The 22,596-nt window shown below is 40.3% G+C and overlaps 1 protein-coding gene across 4 annotated transcripts in view; it reads left to right on the top strand.

Annotated features, from left to right (window-relative positions):
* LOC123743828 (uncharacterized) overlaps window positions 1-15,888 on the top strand; it is a 31,240-nt gene extending 15,352 nt beyond the window's left edge. For 2 of the 4 annotated variants that reach the window (XM_082972544.1, XM_082972543.1), the window contains 12 exons: window positions 341-402; window positions 955-1,103; window positions 1,298-1,426; window positions 1,572-1,683; window positions 1,839-1,905; window positions 2,002-2,048; window positions 4,755-4,936; window positions 5,077-5,190; window positions 10,970-11,256; window positions 11,388-11,486; window positions 14,831-14,909; window positions 15,638-15,888. In XM_082972544.1, coding sequence (XP_082828670.1) covers window positions 341-402; window positions 955-1,103; window positions 1,298-1,426; window positions 1,572-1,683; window positions 1,839-1,905; window positions 2,002-2,048; window positions 4,755-4,936; window positions 5,077-5,190; window positions 10,970-11,256; window positions 11,388-11,486; window positions 14,831-14,909; window positions 15,638-15,649 — 1,339 coding nt within the window. In that variant the 3' untranslated portion in view covers window positions 15,650-15,888. The remainder of the gene's footprint in view (window positions 1-340; window positions 403-954; window positions 1,104-1,297; window positions 1,427-1,571; window positions 1,684-1,838; window positions 1,906-2,001; window positions 2,049-4,754; window positions 4,937-5,076; window positions 5,191-10,969; window positions 11,257-11,387; window positions 11,487-14,830; window positions 14,910-15,637) is intronic. The other 2 variants (XM_082972545.1, XM_082972546.1) reach the window with 2 other exon arrangements.
* Window positions 15,889-22,596: the final 6,708 nt, after the last annotated feature.

Raw genomic sequence — 22,596 nt, 5'->3', positions numbered from 1 at the left:
TGCTCTCTTATGTCATGTTAACTTATGTCACTTAAAAGTTGTGTTATGTTTTGTCATGTTATGCAATGTCATTTTAAATTAAGTTATGTTAAATGCATAATGTACGATTCTAGCGCAATGACTGGAAGTCTACAGGTACATTTGCAATGCTACCGTACCTGGAGACTTCCAGTCATTGTACTAATGCTAGATAGCATTTGCTCGTGAAACAACCACTACCTTCCTTCATAATGCACACAGAGACGTTAAAATGGTATTCATGATCCCTTTAACACTATTAAAGGTTATTAAATGTAAAGCTAAGTTGTTATGTAATATAATATCATTGTTTCCTCTGTAGATCGGTTGGTAGGATGTCTCTGCTGCTTTGTTGGGCAGTGATGGCTCTGCACCTCGCAACAGGCAAATATAAAAGTTGAAACTTGAAATGAAACAGTGTGTGTGTAAATAGTTTAATTCAATGATAAAGAACACCCTCTGTGTTCTGTAATTAAAAAACCATGTAACCTTTATTTAACTAGGCAGGTCAGGTAACTCTTTATCCACAATATAGCAGGTGGTGTAAAGCCATAACACATACGTTTTTCCAGTATCAGACTTTGATTGATAATGTCAAAGGCCACACTGAAGTCTAACAAAACAGCTCCCACAATCTTTTTATCATGATTTTCACTCAGCCAATCATCAACCATTTTTGTAAGCGTCGTACATGTTCAATGTCCACCTCTATAAGCATGCTGAAAGTCTGTTGTCAATTTGTTAACTGTAAAATTGCATTGTATCTGGTCAAACACAACTCTAAATGCTATAAAGTATTTGAGGTGCTACTTGATCTAGCTTAGTTTGCACTTTTGGGATTATTCCATTAATTGCTTTAATGTACCAGGTAAACTAAGTCAACCACAGCTCTTTAACAGTACATACTGTCAGTGTGTGTTGTTGTTGTTGTTCCAGGGGTGGATGCTGCCTCGGGGGTGGTGAACACTACAGAGGAGGAGGTGGAAGGGGTGGACTCCCAGTCACCATGCCCAGCCGGGTGGCATCAGAATGAGCATCGCTGCTTCTCCTTCTACCCCGTCTGGGCCACCTGGGCCACTGCAGAGGTAACACTTGTAACAGAGAGAGACAATTACTAATTACTACTACTATTTCACAACTATTGATACTTCAAGACTAGCAAGCACACATTTACTTCAGAAAATATCAATTTCTAGCCTGCATTGATCTTTGCTCCCTGAGGTACTGCCTGGGCTTTAGCTCAGCGGGCTAACACAGTGTTCTCTGGCTGTCCCTCTAGTCATACTGCTCCCAGCACAGAGGGAACCTGGTGTCGGTTCACAGCCCTGGTCAACAGATGTTTGTCCAGGATCTGGTCAGGAGACACACATACCAGCCGGTCTGGATAGGAGGCTACGACGCAGCTCAGGTAAACTGGGTCAATAATTCATCAGTCAGTCTGTCAATCAATCTGTCAAATGTCTACAGGTTACACAGGCAAAAGCTCAACGTACTTTTCGTTTAAAAACAATGAAGTGTTTTCAATCCATCAATCAATGTTTTTCTGTGATAAGGAGGAGGTGTGGCTGTGGAGTGACGGCTCAGCTGTTGACCGTTTTTACTGGGAGGAGGATGAGCCCAGTAACTCTGGACAGGGGGAGAACTGTATGGAGCTACACACTGGAGGTACGCACACACACACACACACACACACACACACACACACACACACACACACACACACACACACACACACACACACACACACACACACACACACACCACACACTCTGAGCACATTGAAATAACTGAAGTGTGATTTGTTGTTGCCTTGACAACAGGTGGGCAGGGCTGGAATGACGTGTCCTGTGGAGAGCTGAGGTTCTATGTGTGTTCTATGGAGACAAGGTAGCAGGACAACACTGTCTTGTATCTGGACATGTTCTTACAGAGACCATATTAACACTAAATTACATTCATGTATTTTTTTTCATTTTCTTTTAGATCTGGTTTAGCAGCATTACCAAGTCAGAAAAAAGCACACGAGAGAGGTAGGAATTGTTTTGTCCCATTGCCTAGGCTTGACAGATGAAGAGATCAAGAAGTTTCTGATGTCTGATAGTGGTTAGTTACAGGTGCAGCTCCTTGTTGAATGGCACTCTGACATTAAGAAGATGACAGCTGTCTGATGATTAATGACACTTGTGAACGCATTTCCCTTTAAAACGTGTTGACCAGTCTGGAATTGTTTTTAAACTATTAAGCTTTTTTTCCTCCTAGAAAATCTCTTCCTCTTTAATGGGATATCTTCAACATTATAAAGCTCCCTTTATTTAAATCTCCCACTTTAAATCTGACTTCCAACATTCTGTTCACTCAAAACAATGTGACTTTGACACAATCAGCTATTTTGACCCCTTTCCCAGTAGCTTCGACAAAAACGTAGAGCATATTATTAGTCTACTCTGCTATTCAAATCTAAAATTAGAACAGAAATAACTTTTACCAGTCAAACTATACAGCTGTTTTGGTAACTGCATCAACTAGTTTAATGTAGCTAACTTCCTACTGTTGAATTAACTGCTATAGAACTAGTTTAATGTAGCTAACTTCCCACTGTTGAATTAACTGCTATACAACTAGTTTAATGTAGCTAACTTCCTACTGTTGAATTAACTGCTATAGAACTAGTTTAATGTAGCTAACTTCCCACTGTTGAATTAACTGCTATAGAACTAGTTTAATGTAGCTAACTTCCCACTGTTGAATTAACTGCTATAGAACTAGTTTAATGTAGCTAACTTCCTACTGTTGAATTAACTGCTATAGAACTAGTTTAATGTAGCTAACTTCCCACTGTTGAATTAACTGCTATATAACTAGTTTAATGTAGCTAACTTCCCACTGTTGAATTAACTGCTATAGAACTAGTTTAATGTAGCTAACTTCCCACTGTTGAATTAACTGCATCAACTAGTTTAATGTAGCTAACTTCCTACTGTTGAATTAACTGCTATATAACTAGTTTAATGTAGCTAACTTCCCACTGTTGAATTAACTGCTATATAACTAGTTTAATGTAGCTAACTTCCTACTGTTGAATTAACTGCTATAGAACTAGTTTAATGTAGCTAACTTCCCACTGTTGAATTAACTGCTATAGAACTAGTTTAATGTAGCTAACTTCCCACTGTTGAATTAACTGCTATAGAACTAGTTTAATGTAGCTAACTTCCTACTGTTGAATTAACTGCTATAGAACTAGTTTAATGTAGCTAACTTCCCACTGTTGAATTAACTGCTATATAACTAGTTTAATGTAGCTAACTTCCCACTGTTGAATTAACTGCTATAGAACTAGTTTAATGTAGCTAACTTCCCACTGTTGAATTAACTGCTATAGAACTAGTTTAATGTAGCTAACTTCCTACTGTTGAATTAACTGCTATAGAACTAGTTTAATGTAGCTAACTTCCCACTGTTGAATTAACTGCTATAGAACTAGTTTAATGTAGCTAACATCCCACTGTTGAATTAACTGCTATATAACTAGTTTAATGTAGCTAACTTCCCACTGTTGAATTAACTGCTATAGAACTAGTTTAATGTAGCTAACTTCCCACTGTTGAATTAACTGCTATAGAACTAGTTTAATGTAGCTAACATCCCACTGTTGAATTAACTGCTATAGAACTAGTTTAATGTAGCTAACTTCCCACTGTTGAATTAACTGCTATAGAACTAGTTTAATGTAGCTAACTTCCCACTGTTGAATTAACTGCTATAGAACTAGTTTAATGTAGCTAACTTCCCACTGTTGAATTAACTGCTATATAACTAGTTTAATGTAGCTAACTTCCCACTGTTGAATTAACTGCTATATAACTAGTTTAATGTAGCTAACTTCCCACTGTTGAATTAACTGCTATAGAACTAGTTTAATGTAGCTAACTTCCCACTGTTGAATTAACTGCTATAGAACTAGTTTAATGTAGCTAACTTCCCACTGTTGAATTAACTGCTATAGAACTAGTTTAATGTAGCTAACTTCCCACTGTTGAATTAACTGCTATATAACTAGTTTAATGTAGCTAACATCCCACTGCTGAATTAACTGCTATATAACTAGTTTAATGTAGCTAACTTCCTACTGTTGAATTAACTGCATCAACTAGTTTAATGTAGCTAACTTCCCACTGTTGAATTAACTGCATCAACTAGTTTAATGTAGCTAACTTCCCACTGTTGAATTAACTGCTATAGAACTAGTTTAATGTAGCTAACTTCCCACTGTTGAATTAACTGCTATAGAACTAGTTTAATGTAGCTAACTTCCCACTGTTGAATTAACTGCTATAGAACTAGTTTAATGTAGCTAACTTCCCACTGTTGAATTAACTGCTATAGAACTAGTTTAATGTAGCTAACTTCCTACTGTTGAATTAACTGCTATAGAACTAGTTTAATGTAGCTAACTTCCCACTGATGAATTAACTGCTATATAACTAGCAATGTGAAACATGTATTTCTAGATGAAACACTGATTAAGTTTGGTGAATAAGTGACTGTATGATTGTATGTGTTGTAATTGTCAAATAAAAAATGTTCTCAGAGTTTTGAAACAACTGTATTTTTGATTAACTGTTTTGAGTTTCGTACAAAGCGTTGCTAAAATGTACCACATACTTGTGAAAACTGCACCAAAGCAATGAAAAATATATATATATATCTTTCTCTCTCCTCCCTCCCTCCCCCAGAGCTGGTTGAAGAGGTGAGTATTTATGATGTCCTGTGGGAGACCAGTAAGAGAGTAGCAGATGAGGCCCTCTACTCAGCCTTCCTCAGAGGGATGTATTCCAGACGTCTGCCTGCCCACTGCTATGCTGACTTCTGCCACCAGGAGATGCTATACCTGGACAGAGTCATCACCATGCTGCAGGTGAAAAGAAAATACATTAAATAAAACAAATACCGTAACGTTTTACTTACTATGACTGTGATACGTGGTTGTCATCCCTAGCTATCTTAAGATAAGTTGCTCTGTGTGTGTAAATGTGTGTATGCGTGTGTGTGAGCCAGGTGCTGATCAGAACAGTCCAGGGTCCTCCAGACATCATGCAGTTTCTCCAGAGAACACATCAACGCTACCAGGAGTCTCTGAAGGAGGCCCAGAACCAAACTCCACCACACCTGGTAAGAAGCTGTTATAACAATCACCCTTAATATACCATTTAAGATAATATATCTTAATATGAAATTTAAGATAATATTTCTTAATATACAATTTAAGATAAAAATTCTTAATATACCATTTAAGATAATATTTCTTAATATACAATTTAAGATAATATATCTTAATATACAATCTAAGAGAATATATCTTAATATACAATTTAAGAGAATATATCTTAATATACAGTATATTACGCAGTAGCTAAAGCTTAATAATAGCCACACCATACCAAACCTTCACAAACATTTCTTAATCAAGAATAAACATGCCTCTCTGATTGATGAAAAAGGAATAACGGCGGTAATATTCATAGAATTTCTGTCTTAGGTCTCATTTTATGTAGTGTCGTGTTGTCTCTCTTGTTGTGGTGTGTGTGTGTGTGTGTGTGTGTGTGTGTGTGTGTGTGTGTGTGTGTGTATATATATACAGTGGGGCAAAAAAGTATTTAGTCAGCCACCAATTGTGCAAGTTCTCCCACTTAAAAAGATGAGAGGCCTGTAAGTTTCATCATAGGTACACTTCAACTATGACAGACAAAAATAGAAAAAAAATTCCAGAAAATCACATTGTAGGATTTTTTATGAATTAATTTGCAAATTATGGTGGAAAAAAAGTATTTGGTCAATAACCAAAGTTTATCTCAATACTTTGTTATACACCCTTTGTTGGCAATGACACAGGTCAAATGTTTTCTGTAAGTCTTCACAAGGTTTTCACACACTGTTGCTGGTATTTTGGCCCATTCCTCCATGCAGATCTCCTCTAGAGCAGTGATGTTTTGGGGCTGTCGCTGGGCAACACGGACTTTCAACTCCCTCCAAAGATTTTCTATGGGGTTGAGATCTGAAGACTGGCTAGGCCACTCCAGGACCTTGAAATGCTTCTTACGAAGCCACTCCTTCGTTGCCCGGGCGGTGTGTTTGGGATCATTGTCATGCTGAAAGACCCAGCCACGTTTCATCTTCAATGCCCTTGCTGATGGAAGGAGGTTTTCACTCAAAATCTCACGATACATGGCCCCATTCATTCTTTCCTTTACACGGATCAGTCGTCCTGGTCCCTTTGCAGAAAAACAGCCCCAAAGCATGATGTTGCCACCCCCATGCTTCACAGTAGGTATGGTGTTCTTTGGATGCAACTCAGCATTCTTTGTCCTCCAAACACGACAAGTTGAGTTTTTACCAAAAAGTTATATTTTGGTTTCATCTGACCATATGACATTCTCCCAATCCTCTTCTGGATCATCCAAATGCTCTCTTGCAAACTTGAGACGGGCCTGGACATGTACTGGCTTAAGCAGGGGGACACGTCTGGCACTGCAGGATTTGAGTTCCTGGCAGTGTAGTGTGTTACTGATGGTAGGCTTTGTTACTTTGGTCCCAGCTCTCTGCAGGTCATTCACTAGGTCCCCCCGTGTGGTTCTGGGATTTTTGCTCACGGTTCTTGTGATCATTTTGACCCCACTGGGTGAAGATCTTGCGTGGAGCCCCAGATCGAGGGAGATTATCAGTGGTCTTGTATGTCTTCCATTTCCTAATAATTGCTCCCACAGTTGATTTCTTCAAACCAAGCTGCTTACCTATTGCAGATTCAGTCTTCCCAGCCTGGTGCAGGTCTACAATTCTGTTTCTGGTGTCCTTTGACAGCTCTTTGGTCTTGGCCATAGTGGAGTTTGGAGTGTGACTGTTTGAGGTTGTGGACAGGTGTCTTTTATACTGATAACAAGTTCAAACAAGTTCAAACAGGTGCCATTAATACAGGTAACGAGTGGAGGACAGAGGAGCCTCTTAAAGAAGAAGTTACAGGTCTGTGAGAGCCAGAAATCTTGCTTGTTTGTAGGTGACCAAATACTTATTTTCCACCATAATTTGCAAATAAATTCATAAAAAATCCTACAATGTGATTTTCAGGAGTTTTTTTTCATTTTGTCTGTCATAGTTGACGTGTACCTATGATGAAAATTACAGGCCTCTCTCATCTTTTTAAGTGGGAGAACTTGCACAATTGGTGACTGACTAAATACTTTTTTGCCCCACTGTATATACAGTTGAAGTCGGAAGTTTACATACACTTAGGTTATGTTAACAAACTATAGTTATTGCAAGATGGTTAGGACATCTACTTTGTGTATGTGTAACAGATGTATAGCGTACTCTCCTTGCGTTGTGTTTTTTTCCTAATAAATCACATCAGCCAGCGGTCCCAGTTGAGCATCATTTATTCCTGTTGTTAAATGAGAAACAGCACGGTAGTTGTGCAGGGCTTAATGATACTGATGGCTGTCGATGGCAAAAGCCCTTGCATCACATTTTCATACTGGGTCACAAAATACAAAAATACAATACAAAATATAACATGTGTAAATACCTGTTGTTAAATGAGAAACAGCACGGTAGTTGTGCAGGGCTTAATGATGCTGATGGCTGTCGATGACAAAAGCCCTTGCATCACATTTTCATACTGGGTCACAAAATACAAAAATACAATACAAAATATAACATGTGTAAATACCTGTTGTTAAATGAGAAACAGCACGGTAGTTGTGCAGGGCTTAATGATACTGATGGCTGTCGATGGTAAAATCTGTAGCATGAAGACAACTGTGTTAGCAGTGGGCTTATGTGACCATTACAACGGTGTATGCTAGCTAACACTTATCTACAGCAATCATATGCCAAAGCACATTCCAGAAAGCCCCTCAATCCCTAACAGGTACCATATACTCACACATGTAGAAATCAGTAACGTACAGCAAACTTGTACACATTGTAAATTATAAAATATAAAACAGTATTCAGAACGTGACCTACCCCTTGCATCACATTTTCATACTGGGAAGACCTGACGTTCGCGATCTCCCCCTATCTGCAAGCGGGGCCAATCACAACACACCTTATTGTCATCAGTTGAACCAACCAATAAGAATGCTTGAACATTAAGTACACATTTCTTTAGAGGCAAGTGGAAACATAACCAACCCTGTTACACATGACACAAGTCATTTTTCCAACAATTGTTTACAGACAGATTATTTCACTTATAACTCACTGTATCACAATTCCAGTGGGTCAGAAGTTTACATACACTAAGTTGACTGTGCCTTTAAACAGCTTGGAAAATTCCTGAAAATGATGTCATGGCTTTAGAAGCATCTGATAGGCTAATTGACATCATTTTAGTCAATTGGAGGTGTACCTGTGGATGTATTTAAAGGCCTACCTTAAAACTCACTGCCTCTTTGCTTGACATCATGGGAAAATCAAAAGAAATCAGTCAAGACCTCAGAAAACAAATTGTAGACCTCCACAAGTCTGGTTCATCCTTGGGAGCAATTTCCAAACGCCTGAAGGTACGCATCCGTCATACTGCTAAGGAAGGAGATGTGTTCTGTCTCCTAGAGATGAACTTACTTTGGTGCGAGAAGTGCAAATGAATCCCAGAACAACAGCAAAGGACCTGGTGAAGATGCTGGAAAAAATGGGTAGAAAAGTATCTATATCCACAGCAAAACGAGTCCTATATCGACATAACATGAAAGGCCACTCAGCAAGGAAGAAGCCACTGCTCCAAAACCGCCATAAAAAAAGGTGGCAGCATGATGTTGTGGGGGTGCTTTGCTGCAGGAGAGGCATTGAGTTTGTAGGCCTTGAAATACATCCACAAGTATATCTCCAATTGACTCAAATGATGTAAATTAGCCTATCAGTCCACAGTTATCTTCTGGATGACTCTCAAAAAACTTGGTTCGACCACAAACCCAAGGGCTCTTTTAAATGTAACCAGTGCTAACCATTGCAGAAATATTGCACAGAAAAAGTGTTTTGTTGAGACTGCTTCCAAAATGGAGTATTACGCCAAGCATTTCATTAACTGCAAAACCACTCATGTCATCTATAGATTGGAATGTCCACAGTGCAAGGTGTTCTAAATTGGACGGACAAAGAGACGCCTTCAAGACCGCTTAGCGGAACACAAGTATGCCATACGGGTAGGCAATAAAGACTACCCCATGGCAAGGCACTACAAGTCCTTACACCATGGCAACCCTGCCTCCCTACAAGCTATGGGTATTGATCATGTTCCGGCCTCTATTAGAAAAGGGGACCGTCTTAAACAGTTAAACCAAAGGGAAAGTTTTGGGATTTATAAACTACAGGCCACTAAGTACCCTGGTTTAAATGAAGATATGGATTTCCCACCCTTCCTGTAGGGTCGTGATAAGTCCATTTGCTGTCATCTAGTGGACAATTTGCTCAATTGCCCTCAGCTATGTTTAGACTGTTGTTGTTCATGTTTGGCTGTGTTCTAGTGTACTATGGAATATATTGCTTTCTTATTCTTCACACTTCTCCCAGTCATATTTAAGGTTAGAACTACCTTTCTAAGTGTTCTGATACTTCTAGCTTGGAGTTGTATTTTTATGATAACATAGCTACAGTATTTCACTTTTTAATGTGCATAGTATTGCTTACTAGGTGTGTCCAATCAATTTTGTAACCACTCCCTCTTCAAATTATGGCTAATTGGAAAAGCTGTTCAAAAGAGGACATTGTATTATTTCTTTGTACTCCCTGACGAAGGCCATGCAGGCGAAACACGTCGGATTTTTAAAACTTTTTCTATTGAACATGCCATACAAATAAAGGTATTTTAATTAATTATATGAAGAGTGCCTTGGTCCTCCTTTCTTTTTGATGACCAATTCACCCCTTTTGCCAAAGAGCACCTTCTGTCTACCAAAATGTACTATTGTGTACCTTAGTAGCGCTTCCCTTCCTCATCTTTCTACTAGCCTATCAGAAGCTTCCAAAGCCATGACATCATTTTCTGGAATTTTCCCAAGTGTTTAAAGGCACAGTCAACTTAGTGTATGTAAACTTCTGACCCACTGGAATTGTGATACAGTGAGATAGATATAAGTGAAATAAATCTGTTTGTAAACAATTGTTGGAACAATTACTTGTGTCATGCACAAAGTAGATGTCCTAACCGACCTGCCAAAACTATAGTTTGTTGACAAGAAATTTGTGGAGTGGTTGAAAAACGAGTTTTAATGACTCCAACCTAAGTGTATGTAAACTTCCGACTTCAACTGTATCTACTTCAAATACCTTACTATTATCTGTCCTGATGCATAGTCACTTTACCCTGCCTCCATGTACATACTGTATCAACCTCAAATGCCTTATACCTCTGCACATTGATCTGGTACTGGTACTCCCTGTATATAGCTCCACATTGATCTGGTACTGGTGTTCCCTGTATACAGCTCCACATTGATCTGGTGCTGGTATTCCCTGTATATAGCTCCACATTGATCTGGTACTGGTGTTCCCTGTATACAGCTCCACATTGATCTGGTGCTGGTATTCCCTGTATATAGCTCCAAATTGCTCTGGTACTTCCTGTATATAGCTCCACATTGATCTGGTACTGGTACTTCCTGTATATAGCTCCACATTTATTTTATTCCTCCTGTTACTTTTATTTGTGTTATTATTTTTTAACTCTGCATCGTTTGGAAGGGCTCGTAAGCATTTCACAGTAAAGTCTACACCAGTTGTATTCAGCGCATGTGACAAATAAATGTAATTCTCTTTTCCTCCTCCTCCGTCTGCCTACAGAACTGGTCCTCCATCCAGCCCTCTGCAGCTGTGTTTCAGTACCTTCACACCTTCCATAACCACATAGTAAACTCCCTGTCTCTCTTCCTCCTCCTCCTCCTCCTCCTGCCTACAGAACCTGTCCTCCATCCAGCCCTCTGCAGCCGTGCGTCAGTACCTCCAGAGCTTCCATGACATTGTGAATGAGGAGCCCATCTACTGGCTGGTGTCTCTGCTGCCCAGAGCCCTGCTCAGACCTTACCTGGCAAAGAACCTGCCCCTGGGAGAGAGGACCAGACCAGGCCCCAGGCCCTGCCTCTACCCCTGGCTAAGCCTCTTCCCCTGCCCCTGCTACCAGTGGGGGGGAGAGGACATGAAGTCAGACCAGAGGAACCAGAAAGACAAGTCAGGGGCATATTACAGGTATCTTGAAGTTTATAGCCTATGGAGGTTTATAGTGTCTCAACTCAACTCACAAAACATTGTTGTGTTTAATCTTGTCAAGTGTGGTGATATTGTGGAGTGACTCTTTTCTAACCTGTTTCTCTCTCCAGGCTTCTACTGGAGAAGTACCAGGATGTGATAGATGTCTATAAGGCTGTCAACATCTTCAGAGTCCAGATGATCAACGAGAAGGCTCTCTTCACCTCCAGGTGCGGTTAGCCCAACTTAGGTCTACAGTTAGCCCGACTTAGGTCTACAGTTAGCCCGACTTAGGTCTACAGTTAGCCCGACTTAGGTCTACAGTTAGCATGGTCCTGCTATTTAATTCTACAGTTAGCCTGGTCCTGCTATTTAATTCTACAGTTAGCCTGGTCCTGCTATCTAATTCTACAGTTAGCCTGGTCCTGCTATCTAATTCTACAGTTAGCCTGGTCCTGCTATCTAATTCTACAGTTAGCCTGGTCCTGCTATCTAATTCTACAGTTAGCCTGGTCCTGCTATTTAATTCTACAGTTAGCCAGGTCCTGCTTACTAAGTATACAGTTAGCCTGGTCCTGCTATTTAATTCTACAGTTAGCCTGGTCCTGCTATCTAATTCTACAGTTAGCCTGGTCCTGCTATCTAATTCTACAGTTAGCCTGGTCCTGCTATCTAATTCTACAGTTAGCCTGGTCCTGCTATTTAATTCTACAGTTAGCCAGGTCCTGCTTACTAAGTATACAGTTAGCTTGGTCCTGCTAAACAAGTCTTGCCAGGTCTCCCTCGCAAAACAGGCTCTCAACCCTACGGATCTCCATAGCCTGGGTGCCAGTCTAATTTGTGATATCATTCTACTCCTTGTCAACATAATTTGGCATATGACATGGAGTACAGGAAGTGGAATCCCAACCAGGGAATTTGGATGTTGAAGTTGTGGGAACGTACATTTTTGGTTTACCATTGGTTCTGGGGAGGAAGCAATAACTTTACTGAACGGTAAAACGGAATTCTGAAAGCCTGTTCTGGGAACGTTAAGTTTTAGGTTCCAGGGAGGTTTCTGAGAACGTCTTACTATGGTTCCAGGGAGGTTTCTGAGAACGTCTTACTATGGTTCCAGGGAGGTTTCTGAGAACGTCTTACTATGGTTCCAGGGAGGTTCTGAGAACGTCTTACTATGGTTCCAGGGAGGTTTCTGAGAACGTCTTACTATGGTTCCAGGGAGGTTTCTGAGAACGTCTTACTATGGTTCCAGGGAGGTTCTGAGAACGTCTTACTATGGTTCCAGGGAGGTTTCTGAGAACATCTTACTATGGTTCCAGGGAGGTTTCTGAGAACGTCTTACTATGGTTCCAGGGAGGTTTCTGAGAACGTCTTACTATGGTTCCAGGGAGGTTTCTGAGAACGTCTTACTATGGTTCCAGGGAGGTTCTGAGAACGTCTTACTATGGTTCCAGGGACGGTTCTGAGAATGTCTTACTATGGTTCCAGGGAGGTTCTGAGAACGTCTTACTATGGTTCCCCGAACATTTTCCTGTGAGGTTTTATTTTAATGCTCAGAGAAACGGAATTATTGGTTATTTGGATTTTTTTTTTTTGTTCGTTAAAACGTTCACTGAATGTTTCAATAATACTTTTAACAAAAGTTGTAGCTTTTTTTGGCTTAACTTTTTTAAAGTCCAAGCACAAATAGGACAAGGGCCGCAACTTTATGCGCTAGCTGGGATGTTAGCACAAAACAGGTCTGGATTTCAGGCTCTCAGTCAAACACTACAGTAGAACATGTGTATCACATTAACCACGTGATCTCTGTATTAATGTTAAATATCTCTGTGATGTTCATCTCTGTATTACTAGCTGGCAGCGTAATATAACTGAGGTCATATACACTGCTCAAAAAAATAAAGGGAACACTTAAACAACACAATGTAACTCCAAGTCAATCACACTTCTGTGAAATCAAACTGTCCACTTAGGAAGCAACACTGATTGACAATAAATGTCACATGCTGTTGTGCAAATGGAATAGACAACATGTGGAAATTATAGGCAATTAGCAAGACACCCCCAATAAAGGAGTGGTTCTGCAGGTGGGGACCACAGACCACTTCTCAGTTCCTATGCTTCCTGGCTGATGTTTTGGTCACTTTTGAATGCTGGCGGTGCTTTCACTCTAGTGGTAGCATGAGACGGAGTCTACAACCCACACAAGTGGCTCAGGTAGTGCAGCTCATCCAGGATGGCACATCAAATGCGGGCTGTGGCAAGAAGGTTTGCTGTGTCTGTCAGCGTAGTGTCCAGAGCATGGAGGCGCTACCAGGAGACAAGCCAGTACATCAGGAGATGTGGAGGAGGCCGTAGGAGGGCAACAACCCAGCAGCAGGACTGCTACCTCCGCCTTTGTGCAAGGAGGAGCAGGAGAAGCACTGCCAGAGCCCTGCAAAATGACCTCCAGCAGGCCACAAATGTGCATGTGTCTGCTCAAACGGTCAGAAACAGACTCCATGAGGGTGGTATGAGGGCCCGACGTCCACAGGTGGGGGTTGTGCTTACAGCCCAACACTGTGCAGGACGTTTGGCATTTGCCAGAGAACACCAAGATTGGCAAATTCGCCACTGGCGCCCTGTGCTCTTCACAGATGAAAGCAGGTTCACACTGAGCACGTGACAGACGTGACAGAGTCTGGAGACACCGTGGAGAACGTTCTGCTGCCTGCAACATCCTCCAGCATGACCGGTTTGGCGGTGGGTCAGTCATGGTGTGGGGTGGCATTTCTTTGGGGGGCCGCACAGCCCTCCATGTGCTCGCCAGAGGTAGCCTGACTGCCATTAGGTACCGAGATGAGATCCTCAGACCCCTTGTGAGACCATATGCTGGAGGGGTTGGCCCTGGGTTCCTCCTAATGCAAGACAATGCTAGACCTCATGTGCCTGGAGTGTGTCAGCAGTTCCTGCAAGAGGAAGGCATTGATGCTATGGACTGGCCCGCTTGTTCCCCAGACCTGAATCCAATTGAGCACATCTGGGACATCATGTCTCGCTCCATCCACCAACGCCACGTTGCACCACAGACTGTCCAGAAGTTGGCGGATGCTTTAGTCCAGGTCTGTGAGGAGATCCCTCAGGAGACCATCCGCCACCTCATCAGGAGCATGCCCAGGCGTTGTAGGGAGGTCATACAGGCACGTGGAGGCCACACACACTACTGAGCCTCATTTTGACTTGTTTTAAGGACATTACATCAAAGTTGGATCAGCCTGTAGTGTGGTTTTCCACTTTAATTTTGAGTGGGACTCCAATTCCAGACCTCCATGGGTTGATAAATTGGATTTCCATTGATTATTTTTGTGTGATTTTGTTGTCAGCACATTCAACTATGTAAAGAAAAAAGTATTTAATAAGATTATTTCTTTCATTCAGATCTAGGATGTGTTGTTTAAGTGTTCCCTTTATTTTTTTGAGCAGTATATAATGTTGTCTCCGGATGGAGCGTCCTAATACTTTTAAATATCAAATCAATTCTATAAATCAATGAATATCTGATGTAATCTAATCCGTCTGTGTAATATTATCCTAGTTGGTTTCCCACTGGTGACGAGGAGGAAGTGGAGGATCAACCCAACCTGTGGTCTGTGGAGTCTGGACCTGACGTTAGTGTGAGTGACGTATTTATCTTGTATTGAAATCAGTCGAGGAATGTGCACATATATTTAAAAAAAATGCACCTTTATTTAACCAGGTAGGCTAGTTGAGAACAAGTTCTCATTTACAACTGCGACCTGGCCGAGATAAAGCAAAGCAGTTCGATATATACAACAACACAGAGTTACACATGGAATAAACAAACATACAGTCAATAATACAGTAGAAAAGTCTATATACAGTGTTTGCAAATGAGGTAAGATAAGGGAGGTAAGGCAATAAATAGGCCATAGGGGCGAAATAATTACAAAGTAGCAATTAAACACTGGAGGGATAGATGTGCAAAAGATGAATGTGCAAGTACAGATACTGGGGTGCAAAGGAGCAAGATAAATACATAAATACAGTATGGGGATGAGGTAGTTGGATGGGCTATTTACAGATGGGCTATGTACAGGTGCAGTGATCTGTGATGATTGATAATGTGACTGGTTTTCTTTTCAACATTTACATGTATTTTCAGTTATTCTTTGCAAAACTCCCAATTTAGACCAGCCACTGTGCTTAAAGATGGACCGGCCCATCTGGCCCCAAACTTTCTTATGGCCAGTTCGTTTCTGGTTTATAGTGACTCTATTGGGACAGCTATGTCAGGAGAGTCTTACAGATAAAATGTGTTATCATTCATTGGTCTTGTTTGTCCTGTCCCTTAAATCTGTTTGTTTCTGTCTCTCTTCTCTAGGTGAAGCTGTAGCAGTGCAGCTGTATAATACAGGGAGCTGTGTGTGTTTGGCTGTGTGTGTTGGTTTTCACACTGGGCAGGACTGTTCCTCTTGTCAGACATATTCCAATATTCCACTTTTATGTTTGAAACTTCTCCCCAACAACTACTGTTTAAACTGTATTAATGCAATAACAGAATGTATGTACACTTTAATAATTGTCAACAAAGGAGCTACAATAAAATAAAAAACAATTTAGGTAATAAATTCATAGAATGAAACAGCGTGAAATGTAAAACTGTATTTTCTTATGGGTATTGCAATATGAATATTACACAGCCAATCACATTGCTGTGCTCTTCTACAATCAGAAGAATTGCTCTGGCTAGCCAATAAACAGATGGTATTGCTTCCAAGAATTGACCAATCAGAAAAAGCTAAGGTTGCCCGACTGGCACTTGGCCAATATTTGAATTCTCCATTGTATAAACTGTTGTATTTTTCCTGTGTTCATGTTTTATATTCATGTTGGATCCACAGATTTTAAACAATTAGAGTATAGTTGTCCTTATCACGTCTTCCTCAAATTCTGTCTTTAATTATTTCCTGGATTTACAATCTAAACAATTTGGCTAACATTATGGTTTCGATGTAAACCTGTTCTTAAATGAATAGATCAGTGAGGATAGTTAGAAACCGGATGTTTTCTCCTGTCAGATTTACATGGTGAGGAGCGAGGATAGTTAGAAACCTCTCTCCCTCTCTCTCTCTCTCTCTCTCTCTCCAGGACAGGTGATAGTTGGATATAATTATTTGTAAAAACATGTTAATGAGTAAATTCATTTATTTCATTCATTTCAACAGTTCATTACACCTGTTCAGTGTTCATTGCACCTGTTCAGTGTTCATTACACCTGTTCAGTGTTCATTATACCTGTTCAGTGTTCATTGCACCTGTTCAGCGTTCATTACACCTGTTCAGTGTTCATTGCACCTGTTCAGTGTTCATTACACCTGTTCAGTGTTCATTGCACCTGTTCAGTGTTCATTACACCTGTTCAGTGTTCATTACACCTGTTCAGTGTTCATTACACCTGTTCAGTGTTTATTACACCTGTTCAGTGTTCATTGCACCTGTTCAGTGTTCATTACACCTGTTAAGCGTTTATTACACCTGTTCAGTGTTCATTACACCTGTTCAGTGTTCATTACACCTGTTCAGTGTTCATTACACCTGTTAAGCGTTTATTACACCTGTTCAGTGTTCATTACACCTGTTAAGCGTTTATTACACTTGTTCAGTGTTCATTACACCTGTTAAGCGTTTATTACACCTGTTCAGTGTTCATTACACACATTCATTACACCTGTTCACCCCCAGAGAGGGGTACCTACCTCCGCTCACGGCAACCAGGGGGCACCAGTACATCCTGCCAGCTCCCTGCACCAGGGAGATATGGGGAGAGGGCTGAGGTCGAACAAGTGAGGGGGGGCCGTCCCCGAGAGAAGGGGACCAATCCCCGCCCACAGGAACCAGGGGGCGCCAATACAACCACCCTGCTCTCTTCCCCAGGGATATGGGGGGAGAGGGCCAGAGATCTGAGGAAGACCCAGGGAGGGGGGCCGACCCCCGCCCAGGGCCACCAGGGGGACCCACTACATCCACCTAGCTCCCAACAGGGGGCCATAGAGGGATGGGGCCAACCCAGGGAGAGGGGGGCCAACACCCAGAGAGGGGTGACAACCCACCCACGGCCACTACAGCCGGTGCCACTACATCCAGCCAGTTCCCTGCACCAGGCAGATGTGGGAGAGGGCCAGAGAGGGATGGACAAACCCAGGGAGGCGGGCGACCGCTGGAGAGAGGGCCCGGCCCCTGCCCGAGGCCACCAGGGGGTGCTACTAAATTCACCCAGAGAGGGCTGGGGCCAACCCAGGTAGCCGAAGCCATTCCCCGGACAGGGGGTCCGAACCACGCCCGTAGCCACTTCATTCCGGCCAGCTCCCTGTTCCAGCGATAAAGATAAATATTAATGGCGTATTTTTTGTAGGCACTAACTCCACCATGGTTCGTTCGACAGCCTATGGGGTAATACATGGCGTTTTTGTTATTGCCGAAAAATACTTATTTGTTAAATACAGGCTTAGGAAATGTTCTACGTTTTGTTCTATGAGATAATCTTCATCGGCTAACGTTACATTTTGTGATTTTTTTTAAAGCATTTATGCACATTAAGCACAGAAAGGCTTCATAATTGATAAAGGTCATGTGAAATTTATTTGACCTTTAATTTATTATTTATTTAATTATCAATGACTGATATTATCTCAAGCAAAGAAGCAAATGTATAAGATCTCCTAAGCCCATCTTAATCTGATGTTATTTTCGTCATTTTGTCATATTTCTACCATTATTTCATTTACATTTGAGTAATTTAGCAAACGCTGTGGTAATATTATCCTAAATACATATACTGGGACATCTTTTATAATTTTCCTCACAGTAACACACACTTTCAGTCTTTATTAGTCTTATTACACCAATTATTTACAGGATCGGTGGGTCCCCGGCGGGACGGTTGAGCTAACGTAGGCTAATGTGATTAGAAAATATCCCAGGACATAGACATATCTGATATGGGCAGAAATATTACATTATTGTTAATCTAACTGCACTGTCCAATTTACAGTAGCTATTACAGTGAAATAATACCATGCTATTGTTTGAAGAGAGTGCACAGTTATGAACTTGTACATTTATTAATAAACCAACTAGGCACATTTGGGCAGTCTTGATACAACATTTTGAACAGAAATGCAATGGATCATCGAATCAGTCTAAAACTTTGCACATACACTGCTGCCATCTAGTGGCCATAATCTATATTGTGCCTACACTCCTAAGTGATAGAATGGCCTTTCTGTTGCATTTCAAATATGTTTTTTCTTTGTATCATCTTATATTTTACCAGATCTAATGTGTTATATTCTCCTACGTTAATTACACATTTCCACAAACTTCAAAGTGTTTCCTTTCAAACGGTATCAAGAATATGCATATCATTGCTTCAGGTACTGAGCTACAGGCAGTTAGATTTGGGTATTGCATTTTAGGCGAAAATTGGAAAAAAAAGGGTTCGATCCAAAAAAGGTTAATCTATGCCCTGAAAAATCTATTCAGTTCCTCCACATTGAAATTAATGGTGGCCAACTTGAAAATAGGCTGTTGTGACTGATTTTTTTATTAAATCTATGATGCCTCTGTGAATCTTTTCCAATGGGTCTCCTTGTTCTGTGGGAAGTTTGTTGTAGTTATCATCTATGGTACGATGTGATAATAAAGCACATCCCAGAGCTGCCCATTTTGTCTCATCAATATACCGCAAAATGCATACAGTTATGACCTTTCACCCCCCCCCAAAGTGGATCCATAGAGATGTCGTTAACATTCCAATTATTTTATACATTGTTTCATATCTCAAGTTAATAACGTATCAATTGCCTTATTTTGAAAATATTGTTCCCTGATAATACAAAATTACATTGCATATCCTCATTCCTGTTGGTTCAAATTACCAATGCCAGTGATAACCACATTTAGCTACCTCCTACAAGTGGTTGTCATACCAAAACATAACCCACAGACATGGACCTTAATGAAAATTGTCATTAGACTTTGCCACACCAAAGTTGGAAAATGTGTGAAATTTGTCTCTCTGGGCCATGTACTCATCTGGGATGCATACTGTGTCTTCAATCATTGTGTAATCCATATTTGGCTCTAATTGTGTTTTTTTAATGCTATTTTTATTGTGTTAATTCAGAATGTATATTTTTTTTGTTTTACTGTGACCAATAAAATCTAATTCTGTTGTCATTGATATCAGAAAAGGGTCAAACTGACGACTGACTGACGCTCCACAGACTTCCTGTGATGACAAACAAAATCCATTCTAGAGCTCAATGCCACAAATGCAGTTTATCTTTTTCAATTTCTATACATCAACATTCTGTAAAAATTTGATGTATAGAATTTTTTCTATAAGCCCATGTGAAAACAAATCCCTTCCATCGTTTATTCATTATTTTATAGAAACAATATGTTCTTCCAGCATTCGTCTTGAACAGTGATTTCCTACTCATTCTAGAGACACAATACCTCCACTAGATGGGGGTGTTTTGACTAAAATACCTACTTTTCTAAAACCCCATGTGTTTGATCATTAGATTCATGAATTAATAGTCACTTCCCTTTCCAAGACACAAAGCCTGGATGAAAATATTGTTTCTACAAAGGAATTAATAAACTGTTAAGGAATCTGCAGAGGAGGAAGAACCTGGGTCATTCCAAAGGCAATCTATTCTGGAACAGAGTAATACATCAAATCAGGCTTTATTTATATAGCACATTTCAGACATGAATGAAACCCAATGCACTTCATAGGAAAAAACAATGAAAATAAAAACAGAAATACTTACTACACTAGAATCATAAGAGAATAAAAAAACAACAAAAATAACAATTGTATAACTAAAAGAGTAAAAAAGCATCCTAAGGTAAATGCACACCTGTTCAGTGTTCATTACACCTGTTCAGTGTTCATGTACAGGTGACTAGAACGCATGTTATGGGCATTTTTACACGGGTTCATTACACCTGTTCAGTCTGTTGGGTAAGGAATGGCGATTTTGAAGTGGTTTTTGGATAATTGCCGAACACAATTTATTTGGTAGCTAACGTCACATTTTGTGATTTTTTAAAATTATTTATGTATCAGAAAAAAGCACATAAAGGCTTCATAATTCATAAAGATATTTTCTTATTTTAATTAGCTATCCATCATTTTTCCTTGTCTGAAGTATCAAGCACTAAACCATGAATAAGTATGACACTTCCCATCCACAGATGAGAATAGTACCTACTTTTCCAAAACCCCATTTGTTTGATATATAAATTAAAGCAATCACCATCCTTATACTCTCCAAACCACAAAGGCTGAATTAAAATGTTTTCTAAAAATGAATTTATAAACTGTTAAGGAGGCAGCTTGAGGAGGGACCAGGGTGCAACATTTGAGAGAAATAAGCTTTTTGTGCACATGGAAAATGTCAGCCATCTTTTATTTCAGGTCATAAAACATGAGACCAACACTTTACATGATGCATTTATATTTTTGTTCAGTGTATAACTACGTCCATGTGACAATGTGCTGCAAACTGAGACGTCACCACTCAAGTTGGTAATCCAATGTTTTGAGAATAGCTGGCTAGCCGTCTGTCCAGTACATAACATGCACATATCTAATGTTATCTTAAGGCTACCTATGCACCGTTTCTTTTGATAGGATGTACATTTACCTACTCATTCCTTGACGTTGTCCAAGTTGTGATTTCTCATTAACTCTCCCTTCCTCCTCCAATGTATTCCATATTGCCCACTTCCTCACTAGACAGTAGCAAGAAACTACTATAAAACGCTGCTGATTTCATTCAACATTTTAAAAAGGGTAGTAGACATTTACAGTAGACATTTCCTCGATCAGTCTAGCTCAGAACTAATGAGACTGTTTCAGTATGTAAAAAGTAACAGCACAAAACACACATTATTTTCACAAATATAAAATAAATGATTTGACTGAATAGATATTTAATAAATGTTTCAAAACAATACATTATACTATAGACCTGCTAAATTACTCACATCCAGCATAAAAAACATTAGAAACAGAATAAACTTAAATAATTCTGTATTTATTTCTGATTTAACAATTATTCATGAAGTAAACATTGTATGACTTAGTGTGGTAGAAAGAAGCTGTCCGTTTTCCTCCCCCTCCTTCATCCATGGCCAATATACCACGGCTAAGGGCTGTATCCAGGCACTCCACGTTGTGTCGTGCATAAGAACAGCCCTTAGCCGTGGTATATTCTTCATACACAACAAACCCCTGAGCTGCCGTATTGCTTAAATATAACACAGATACATATTATGAGCATGTGAGGTTTCAAATAATGTTACTACTACTAGCTTGCCCTCTCCCTGCTTTTCCTGAACATGTTTATCTGATATAGCTAGTTGTTATTGTTCTAGCTTGCTCATTCAAAGCAGGCTTTTGTCTACACTTCAGATGCTTGAATACATGATCATCATGTTGTGGCTGTCATATGGACGTTCCATCAGAACAACAACTAGATACACCCTTAGAAAGAAGGGTTCCAAAAGGATTCTTCAGCTGTCCCCATAGTATAACCCTTTTTGGTTCCAGGTAGAACCATTTTGGGTTCCATGTAGAACACTCTGTGGAAAGGGTTCTACATGGAACCAAAAGGGTTCTACTTGGAAACAAAAGGGTTCTTCAGAAAGTTATCCTATGGGGACAGCAGAATAACTTTTTAAGATCTTATTCTCCATTGTCTAGATTCTGCAGGGAGCTAGCCTGTTCTACTAAAACATTAGCTAATAGCTAAGATAGCTAACTTGAGCAAATACATCTCAGCTTCCTAACTGGCAAAGCCAATGAATTACACAACAAATATACTGTTAGGGTTAAACTGGATATTTGTTTGCATAACTTATATAATATACCGGAGAAGCTATGCTACATTATTAAGTATATAAACTACGGATAAGTCAACTGCTGAAGACAAGAACTACAACCGGCGACAGGAAGTGCGTCACGAGGCTGGGACCAGCCTGCACGCCGACGATAGGATGAGCAAGTTTAAACCACGCTCCTCCTCCCTCTGACAGGCCAGCATTGAGCGGGAACTATCACTGTCAGAGTATATAAGAGAGAACAATAGGATGGGACGCTCTCTTCTCTGTCTGCCCTGCGAGGTGTAACAGCGAGACCGTATACGAACGACATATTTACCATACACGTGTTTGCATTAATTAACTTCTATGGGCTAGGTGGGACGCTTGCGTCCCACCTACTCAACAGCCAGTGTAATCCTGTGGCGCGATATTGAAATACCT

Source organism: Salmo salar, unplaced genomic scaffold, assembly GCF_965601325.2.
Source record: "Salmo salar unplaced genomic scaffold, fSalSal1 ptg000742l, whole genome shotgun sequence".
Taxonomy (NCBI): domain Eukaryota; kingdom Metazoa; phylum Chordata; class Actinopteri; order Salmoniformes; family Salmonidae; genus Salmo; species Salmo salar.
The sequence above is the reverse complement of the archived record's forward strand: the minus strand, read 5'-3'. Positions and strand labels throughout refer to the sequence as shown.